Source organism: Raphanus sativus, unplaced genomic scaffold, assembly GCF_000801105.2.
Source record: "Raphanus sativus cultivar WK10039 unplaced genomic scaffold, ASM80110v3 Scaffold0518, whole genome shotgun sequence".
Taxonomy (NCBI): domain Eukaryota; kingdom Viridiplantae; phylum Streptophyta; class Magnoliopsida; order Brassicales; family Brassicaceae; genus Raphanus; species Raphanus sativus.
Window position 1 is genome coordinate 27,459 of NW_026615836.1, and position 9,456 is coordinate 36,914.

A 9,456-nucleotide genomic window follows, 5' to 3' on the forward strand; every position below is an offset into this window, starting at 1 on the left:
AATTTTTAAAACATATAACTTGAAACTATTCAAAATATTTTTTCGTTTATATTTTTATTTTTATATTTTTTTATTTATTATTTATTATTATTTAATAATTTCACAATTGTTTAAAAATAGTTATTTAAATAAATATATTTAAGTACAAATAATTATTTAAATAAATAATAAATAATCTAAATAAATAAATAAAATATACATGAAATAGTTTTGATTTATATGTTTTCAAATTCAGACTTTTTATAATAATTTTTTGAAATTTATTTTCATTTTTTTAGTATTTTATTTTAAAATTTTGAAAATACTTTTTCTACTTTAAAATTTTTAAAATAATTTTTAAAGAAATTTTAGAACACAATAAAAACAAAGTAATCAAACACAATCCTTAGAATTTATATATATTTTGTGGAACTAATTCTAGATAATTAGAAATATATATGAACAAAATATATTAGATATAAGTAAGACACAATAAATATCATTACCAAATATATTGTGTGGTCTAGTGGTTGAGGAAAATCTGTTGCCAAGTGCTGAACTCTGGTTCGAATCCCCCCAAAAACATGTTTAAATTTTTTTAAAAATAATTTAAATAAAATTAAAAGCCACGTCAGCATCAGTCACCAGTTGACTAACCGTAAGACGGTCATAGTATGAATTAACGTAAAAGGCTTAGTTGATGTATGAAATTTTTAAAAAACGTTAATTGATATATGTTTTAGCACAGGTATGTAGTACGTGTCCTGATCGGGACCGGCGGTCCTCAGTTGATGTAGGAATTGGCTGATCCCCTCACTTATCCAACCAACGATCCGCATGAAACTAAATCAGTAATTGCAAAACTTAAATTCAATAATTTATGAGGTTTACTAATACAACATTGAAAACACTTAAAAGAAAGCATGAAAGTCAAAAAAAAAATTCCGAATCCTTTTTGACAATCTCTGGGACATATAACTCAAGTTAAACCACACAAAAAGAAGTTTGTTTAGGTGGTAAGCTCCATGATAGCAGAGACAATATCTCCATCAGCAGCCTTGAGAGCCTTCACAGCTCTTGGCCTAGGCACTCCTGCTTGGGTCATCACCAACTCAATGTCTTTTGGCTCAACACCTTCCTCGTCAACCTCCTCATCATCATCCTGCACCACTGCAGCGCTGGAGGACGACTCACCCTTTGAGATCATGCTGCTGAGATCTGGAGCCTTGAACTGCTCGGCCGCTTGTGACTGGATCTGAGAGCTCAAGTCCTCGATCTTGGCCTCTCCGAAGATCACGTATGTGTCTGATGCAGGGCTCTTGAACACATCAGGTTTTGATATGACAAACATGATCTGTATTCGAAAACAAATGTCCCCCACAATTTAATACATTTGAATGTGTAAAAACTTATGAAGATTGAATGTGCAAAAGAAATAGAAAAAACACTAACATTCTTGCTCTTCTTGACGGTAACACGGCTGACACCAGTGATGGGTTTCATTCCAAGCTTCAGCATAGCTTTGCGACTCTTCTTCTCGCTTCTGCTTTGCTTTGACTTGCCTCCTGCTTCTCCATCTTGTCCTATTTCACGAAAGCACAACTAAAAAATGAGACACACAACTAGCATGAAAAAGCATTGCTATTTAGTTCCAAAAGTCTCAAGCATACGATTCACACAGTGCAATAGATTCATTTCAAGCTTATGTGGACTATATATCCTTCTCTCTTACACATTCACACAGACAAGAGCATAAACCAATCTGCCTAAGACATAAACTAACAGATCAATAAGAACTTACCCTCTGCGTCATCATCATCATCGTCGGAGTCATCCTCATCGTTGTCATCGGCGTCCTCAACTTCAGGCTTATCAAGCTACAAGCAAACACACATCGATCGCAAAACCAAACAAAATCAGAAACTACCAAACTAAATCTGCAACTAATATTAGCATATACGAAAACAGAACGCTAAGATCTGAACTGAGACTAGTTATGTTCCAAGTAAAATAGAGTTAAGATTACATCGATCTTCTGCTCTTCCAATTTGGCGGCGAGGATCTCTTTCTCTTCGGTAGTCATGATAATGATATGTGCGTCGGTTGAAGTCGAGAGTGTGTGTGTGAACTGTGCGGAAACCTTAAAACCCTAGAAGACTCTGAGACAGTTAGTTATCGTGGTGAAGACTTGTGTAAAGTCAAAAGGCCCAAAACTTATAGTAATGGGCTATGTTCTTTATCCGTTGGGCTTAACTGCTGAAACAGGTTGGTGGTTCAATTACTTACTATCTCTATAATATTATTTGAGAAGTCAGTTTCCTATGTGTTGCGCTTACGTTAACTCTCACGATGGTTAATTACACGGATATCCTTAATAATTAAAATTATTATAGTTAAATATTTTATTGACTTTTATTTAGTTTCCTTTTTAAAATTGTCCAAGTAACATATATAACAAAAAGGAATCATTTACAAAGTTTAAAAAACAAATTTAAAAACAAAATATATGCCTATATAATATGATTTCATTAAAAAGGAAAGTTCACAAAATAGTAATATTTCATTTAAAACAACATAAAATATACTTTTGAAATAATAAAATAATTTATTTATATCTATATTTTATTAGATGAAAATATATTTGTATATAATGTGATTTCAATAAAAGAAAATTTCACATAGATAATTTTGATATTAGAAAAATAAATATTATATTTTAAAAGATAATTTTAAACAATACAATTTCAAAGTAATAGAAATACTTTTATATATTTTATATATTTTCTTAGATGAATTACATAAAATAATTAAGTAACATTAAAAATATATGTTTAAATTGACTAAAAATAGTTTATAATTACTATTATTGAAATGTTTTTATTTATTTCCAAAATATTGTCTGACTATAATATCTTTCAATTACAGCAAAAAAATAACTATAAATTATATTTTACTTATATAATATAATTTCTCAAATACAATCACAACTTTTTACTGTTTATTTATAAGAGATATTAGAAAATGAAAAATAGATTTTAACAGTAAACATCTTTTGATCAAATAATTGCAAAATATTTTAAATTAAAATAACATGATATACTTTAACAAGGTAGATATATTATATTTTACCATTATTAAAATAATATGTTTTCTTAATATAAAATATGATTTAAAATTTTATGTTTTATGTTTGTGGAAATTAACATAACTATAATCAAAATACGAAAGTCAGATTTTTAAGATTATTTATAATAAATTTCAGTTTACCATTCAATAAATATAAGGCATAAAATTATTTAGAAATTTATAAAATATTTTAATTACTGTAGATATTGATATATATATTCATGAGCTTCCAAAAATATATGAGTTACTTATGAATGTAACTTCCTATTGATCATTGATAAATATATGAAAATACATGCACATTAGAAGATAAAATTTGATATGACTTAACTATAGTAAAAATAATTATATTTCAGTTTGAATTTGAAAGATTATATGCAACTTAATATACTTACAACATGAGTACCTCGACTAATCCAACTTATATCTAATAGCATATATTAAACTACAATAAGAATATATAATTTTATGGTAATAGTTAATTTTATAAATATAAATTATAGGATGATTCAAAAGATATTAACAAATGAAAATAAAATATTAATCAACTGGTACAATTTAGTTCTTCATAAGACTTCATAATATCATCGTTATATTAATTTATTTAATTTGAAATATCATCGTTATATGAATTTATTTAATTTGAAATCCTACACTTTAGTTTTTCTTTTATTTCATTTTAAACACAATATATCTTAATTTATAAATAATCATCCTAAAATATATTTACATATATAAGACAACCAACCAACCTAAATGAAAATAATAAAATTAATCAAAATTTTAATATATTTAGAACAAAAATATTATAATCGAATTCGAAAAAATAAATATGAACCAGTATATCCAAATGATAACTAAATCAAATGTAAAAATAACAAAACTGACAACATATAAAATATCTAAAATCATATGTCTAATTAAAGTAATATAATATTATTAAAAGAAATTATGCATACAATTATAAATTAATATAAAGTTAAAAGTAAATAGTAAGTAATTATTATAGTATATTTACTTTGTAAATATTATATCCGTGCATGAGCACGGGGATCACCTAGTTCAAATTATATATAAAAACGAAAAGCTTAAATTAAAGTTAAACGCCGTCTATGCTGTTTCGAACCCGCGGTCATGTTGATGATAGAAAAAGAGAGAGACTCAAACTTTGGATTGAGTTTTATTGATGCTCTAACTTTTAAGTATTGCAAATGCAAGATTTGAAAATATGTGTATGCTTTGTTATAACTTTTGTGTTAAGTAATGTGTGTAACGAATACGCACAGAATACTCGAGATTGTGTATAACCAGAATTGAATAATTAAAGTATCTCACTTTCAAGTGAGTTTCTTGTATTATCAATGAGTTCATGCTGAAATGGTTTGAATAAAAATGATTCGGAGTTATTGAAACCTGATTGATCTTATTAATATTATAAGTCTAAGGCCATTAAGCATTGTCACACACTACTAAAGTAAAAACCTTACTGAAGTAATTAAAAGGAGACCAGATCAAAACTGATGTTTTCAACGTTGAGTCATCTATATATAATACACACATATACACATATACAGTAGCTACAAAAGACTTCACACAATGGTTGATCTTTGATCCAGGCAGGAAGCTACTGTACTCTTTCAGGTAGAGGAAAGTTGCTTATGTTGGATTCCATCTTGTTGTAAGTGAGGTTTGCGACGGCTCTATCGATTGAGTTTGTTTCTGATTCGATCTCTTCCTCTCTACTCATCAACCTGCAATCAAATAAATGTCTCACTCTGATCAGTCACCTCACAAAAGAAACTAGACTTTGATCCTATAAACAAACAAAGATGAGTCCATACCTGGTATTATCACCATAGTCATATCTGGACGCTTGCATATGGAACTCTCCTGAGTTAGCAGTGTTGTCTGAATCCAACTTCTCTTGTGAGTTTCTCGCAAGCCGGTAAAACGTATCTCTGAAACACTTTCTTGTCTCATCAGTTAGCTAAAAGAAAAGAAAACAAAAATAACAATTAAGTTAGAACAAAACAAGTCTACTGTATCAAGGGACATGAACATGGGATGTAATAAAATCACACTAACTCACCTTTTCTGAAGCTCTTTGCAGATCCTGCAACACTAGCTCTTCAGAAGACATTTCATCGTCCACAAACATGTTCTCTTCAGACAGATCCGAGATTGTAAATGGAGCCTCTTCCTATAAACCAGGATAAAAAAAATGGAGATCCTTAGACTTGAGCATTATCAGAATCTCTAAATTAACAGGACTTCAATTTAATAACTGTGACCAATACTCAAATGTAAAAAAAAAGTCAACTTTGGCGGCTAATCGCTTACCTTTAAAGGCATGGCATGAGAATGGAACAAGGGGACTTCACTACCACCGTACATAGACGAAGAACCGACACTGTTATTGGTGCTAGAAGAACGATGCACATCTCCATCACTCCCGGGAACATCCTCCAAGATTGAACTTCTTCAGTAAAACAAGAGACAAAACCAACAATTAGACCGATAAAAAAGACACATAGTAATGAAAATGATCTAAGTAGAGAAAGTGGGCTTTACAAGAATATATCATCCATCTGTTCGATTCCTTCGAAACCGTGAAGCGAAGAAGCGCCGTAGAAAGCTTTTGATCTCTTGGACTCTTCTTCTTCTTCTTCTTCTTCATCTTGGCTCGTTCTCATACCCATCTGGCTATTAAAACGATCGTAGTCAAAGCATTTCTCAGCAGCTTCAGGGGAGTTCATGCTCCATCCACCCCACATACCATCTAAGCATGTCTCTGATGACGTTTCTTGATAATTAGGCACAACAAAATCTTCAAAGTTCCTTCCCGTGTAACAATCCATGATCGATCTATTATATAGATCTATAATAATGAAAAACAAAACAAAGATCACAAATTTCAGAAACCCATTAGAGAATTAAGATGAATCTAACGAGAACATCGAAGAAAAAGATACTTACTTTGGTTCGGACGCAGATCAATCAATAAGCTCAGATCACGAAGAAAGAGAGAAGCTTTCGAAGTAAGAGAGAGAGAGAGAGAGAGAGAGAGAGAGAGAGATGATCGTGTTCTGTAATGTTTCAACTTCCTAGGAGGTTAAGAGAGAGAGCAAGTAAGAGAAAAATAAGCGCGTGAGGTTGGGATTGCGTGTGGTAGATCTTGTTTTCGTGGCTCAGAATTCATAGACGAGATTTATGGCTCAGATCTTTCCTCCATCTAAAGCACTCTTTTCATTGGTCCACGTGTACTCCATATCTTTTCTTGTCTTTAAAACCTTGCAAGTTGCAGTGTTTTAGGCCCTACGTTTTATGTCATTCCGACAATAACCTTCACAAGCACTACTCAAGCAGTGCCAGAGTGACTTGGTCGGTAGAGGACAAATCAGTCATTTTCGTGCGCAAAGGTGTCTTGCTTGGCTGATATCTACTGCATACGTGGAGGACTATCTGTTGGAGAACAAAACACGTGGCATGTGATAAGCCTTAGAATGGCACGTCGGTATAATCAAGCTAAAGGGGGCGATATATACTTCAAAAGAGTAGCCCACGGAGTAATGGGCCGAGACCTAAGATTTAATGGGCCGAAAACGATGCCTTAAAAACGATTAAATTAGTAGCAGCATCTTCCTCTTTGCGATTGACAATTTTTTTTTTTTTGTTTCCACGAGGAGCTTCGGAGAGAAGCAGGAACATGTTCAAGAACACGTTTCAGTCTGGGTTTCTGTCTATTTTGTACAGTCTAGGGTTCGTCTTTTTCTAATTTTTTGATTGATTGGAATCGTTTTATATTCTCTAAACATTGTTTTGATGTAATTTCTGTAGAAGTAAGCCTCTTCAGATATGGGACAAAGAAGGTAACCAATTGATTATAAATATTGTTTTTTTTTTTCAAATTGAAATTGATTGAATCAAGTTTAGGGTTTAGCTGATCATCTTTGTTTGTTCTGTTTTGAAATCATAGTTGAGGATGGACATGTGAAGCGTTGCCATGATGATGACATACAGTCCAATGTACTTGAAGTAGTTGGATCAAACATACAGTCTACATACATTACATGCCCCGCTGATCTTTCCGCAACTCTTGGTATCAAACTACCCTTTCTGGTATTGGTTGTGAAGAACATGAAGAAGTATTTCTCATTCGAGATTCAGGTTCTTGATGACAAGAACGTGCGTAGGCGTTTCCGAGCTTCTAACTTTCAAGTACGTTTGTCTTGTCTTCCCCACTTCCCTTGTTTCATTCAGTCTCTGAGCCTTCTTATGCAGTTTATTTGATGTCTTGGGTTGTTGAATGTTTTGTTTTGTAGTCTGTGACTAGAGTAAAGCCATATATATGCACAATGCCATTGAAGATGGATGAGGGATGGAATCAGATCCAGCTGAACTTGACTGATCTTACTAGGAGAGCTTATGGGACTAATTACGCCGAGACTTTTGCGAGTTCAGGTTCATGCTAACTGCCGTCTCAGAAGGATATATTTTGCTGATCGTCTCTACTCGGATGAAGAGCTTCCTCCAGAGTTCAAACTCTATCTCCCAGTGCAGGTCAGATATTAGATACTACTACTCTTCTCTCCTTGGATGACTCATTTTTACTTACAAGACTCCCTTTTGTTCGACTGCAGAAAGCATGAGCGTGTTCCTGCCCCCTTGTCGTGGAAGCTACTTTTAGATAGACCTAGAGCGTCTTAGGTGAGAGTTTCAGGATGGCTTGTAGCATTCACAGCATTTGGAATTTGCCGTACCTTGAGCAGCTTGGCTTTGATAAATTATGTTTGTTGTGTCTTTATGAAATGGGATCATATACGCTTAAGATTTTCAATGAGTATTGTACATGACTGAATCATATCATTCATGATTGTGTGCTAATTTTGAGGAAACAAACATTCAAATGGAATGCAAATTCAAATTTATTTGAGAGGAGTAATGCCACATCAAGCCGAGAACACAATTATAGATAATGGGTAAACTGCAGGATCTTTTTATAACATACAGAAGGATGTTTTACTGGCCAATGACCCGCTTGGCCCCTTCTAAGGTGTTCTTGAGCAGCATTGCCACTGTCATTGGGCCTACACCACCAGGGACCGGAGTTATGAAGCCTGCAACTTTAGAAGCTTCGGCGAAATCAACATCTCCAACCAACCGGTATCCAGATTTCCTGCTCGGGTCGCTGACTGCGTTAGTTCCAACGTCGATCACTGCAGCCCCTGGCTTTATCCAGTCTCCCTTGATCTGAAAATGTCAAAGACAAGAGTGGTTTTTGAATTTGATGAAAACTATTCACATTTGTCTCTACTCAACTACTGTATTATCTTCCTAAAGAAGAGTCAGAAACAATCACCATGCAGGCCTGTCCAGCTGCAGCAATAACGATGTCAGCTTCCTTTATGATAGCCTCGGGATCTTTGGTGTGAGAATGTACAGTAGTAACAGTAGCATCAGCCTTGAGCAATAGAAGTGAAACGGGCAAACCAACAATGTTACTCCGACCTACTACAACTGCTCGTTGCCCCTTTATCTTAATGCCACTCCTCACCAAGAGTTCCAAACATCCCTGCACACAAGAGACTCACTCACCTCATCAATTAATTATCCATGAAGAAAAGAAGTCTGCATAGCAAAAAAAAAGGAAGGAGCAGTAAAGTACCTTAGGGGTGCATGGAAGGAAGAGGGGTTCTCTGCCTTTCATGGCTAGCTTACCGATATTCAAAGGATGGAATCCATCAACGTCTTTATCAATGCTGATAGCACCCAAAACATTCTCCTCTTTGATATGTTTCGGCAATGGGAGTTGAACTAATATGCCTGCAAGTTAATTTCTATAGCTCAGTAATGAAACAGACAAAAGTTAAAATAAAGCTAACTGACCATGGACTTGGGGATCTGAATTGAGTTGATGAACTTTGGTAATAAGATGAGCTTCAGGAACATCTTCAGGTAGGTCAACATCAAATGACTTGATCCCAACCTCAGCACATGCTTTCCTCTTCATATTCACATAAGTCTGTGAATCTTTCCGGACACCAACTATGACAACCGCTAGTCCTGGGACCTGCACGAAGGGAAAAAAATCAGACTCCATTCATTATTGTGGTTTGTTACAATGATCAGACTCGGTTGAAACATTACACATTCAACTGTTTATAATGATAATTAAACCTATATAAACTTAGCACACGAACTCTATGATATTAAGACAGAAAGTATGCTACTTGAGGTAACCAAGACTAGAGAAGGCTAGAGTCGACACAAAAATTTAATGTTTTCATGAATAAAGTAACAAACGCAGACGCAGTTTCAAAACGATTCAACAGAAATATAGCGTTTACATTT

The 9,456-nt window shown here is 33.6% G+C and overlaps 4 protein-coding genes across 4 annotated transcripts; 1 reads left to right on the top strand and 3 right to left on the bottom strand.

The window, feature by feature from the left end:
• Nucleotides 1-831: 831 nt before the first annotated feature.
• On the bottom strand, nucleotides 832-2,144 carry LOC108838770 (nascent polypeptide-associated complex subunit alpha-like protein 1). The gene is made up of 4 exons (XM_018611650.2): nucleotides 2,006-2,144; nucleotides 1,781-1,856; nucleotides 1,432-1,562; nucleotides 832-1,333 (listed from the first exon to the last, which is right to left on the bottom strand). Exons 1-4 carry the CDS (start codon nucleotides 2,060-2,062, stop codon nucleotides 989-991), a joined length of 609 nt encoding a protein of 202 aa, XP_018467152.1. The 5' UTR covers nucleotides 2,063-2,144; the 3' UTR covers nucleotides 832-988.
• Nucleotides 2,145-4,508: 2,364 nt separating this feature from the next.
• Nucleotides 4,509-6,234, bottom strand: LOC108859417 (protein LNK3-like). The gene is made up of 6 exons (XM_056997148.1): nucleotides 6,082-6,234; nucleotides 5,677-5,983; nucleotides 5,446-5,584; nucleotides 5,195-5,305; nucleotides 4,947-5,092; nucleotides 4,509-4,856 (listed from the first exon to the last, which is right to left on the bottom strand). The coding sequence occupies exons 2-6, from the start codon at nucleotides 5,961-5,963 to the stop codon at nucleotides 4,730-4,732; spliced, it is 810 nt and encodes a 269-aa protein (XP_056853128.1). The 5' UTR covers nucleotides 5,964-5,983; nucleotides 6,082-6,234; the 3' UTR covers nucleotides 4,509-4,729.
• A 492-nt stretch (nucleotides 6,235-6,726) lies between these two features.
• LOC130502363 (uncharacterized) lies at nucleotides 6,727-7,973 on the top strand. Its single transcript, XM_056997149.1, is given in 6 exon segments — nucleotides 6,727-6,864; nucleotides 6,943-6,974; nucleotides 7,082-7,323; nucleotides 7,428-7,553; nucleotides 7,555-7,665; nucleotides 7,746-7,973. Coding segments are annotated over 6 exon segments (573 nt in total). The 5' UTR covers nucleotides 6,727-6,811; the 3' UTR covers nucleotides 7,755-7,973.
• A 33-nt stretch (nucleotides 7,974-8,006) lies between these two features.
• Nucleotides 8,007-9,175, bottom strand: LOC130502362 (bifunctional protein FolD 2-like; the record flags this gene model as incomplete). The annotated part of the gene is given in 4 exon segments (XM_056997147.1): nucleotides 8,007-8,355; nucleotides 8,465-8,677; nucleotides 8,771-8,928; nucleotides 8,992-9,175. Coding segments are annotated over 4 exon segments (786 nt in total), but the record flags the coding sequence as incomplete, so codon positions are not given.
• Between the last annotated feature and the right edge of the window lie 281 nt (nucleotides 9,176-9,456).

Bases quoted from the DNA above. Each gene is read 5' to 3' on its own strand.
- LOC108838770 (XM_018611650.2), bottom strand. From the start codon at position 2,062: ATGACTACCGAAGAGAAAGAGATCCTCGCCGCCAAATTGGAAGAGCAG. The intron at 1,857-2,005 runs GTAATCTTAACT...GTTTGCTTGTAG, and splicing joins TGGAAGAGCAGAAGATCGAT to CTTGATAAGCCTGAAGTTGA. The intron at 1,334-1,431 runs GTTAGTGTTTTT...TTTCGAATACAG, and splicing joins CCGTCAAGAAGAGCAAGAAT to ATCATGTTTGTCATATCAAA.
- LOC108859417 (XM_056997148.1), bottom strand. From the start codon at position 5,963: ATGGATTGTTACACGGGAAGGAACTTTGAAGATTTTGTTGTGCCTAAT. The intron at 5,306-5,445 runs GTAAGCGATTAG...CCTGGTTTATAG, and splicing joins CTCATGCCATGCCTTTAAAG to GAAGAGGCTCCATTTACAAT. The intron at 5,093-5,194 runs GTGAGTTAGTGT...CTTTTCTTTTAG, and splicing joins TGCAAAGAGCTTCAGAAAAG to CTAACTGATGAGACAAGAAA.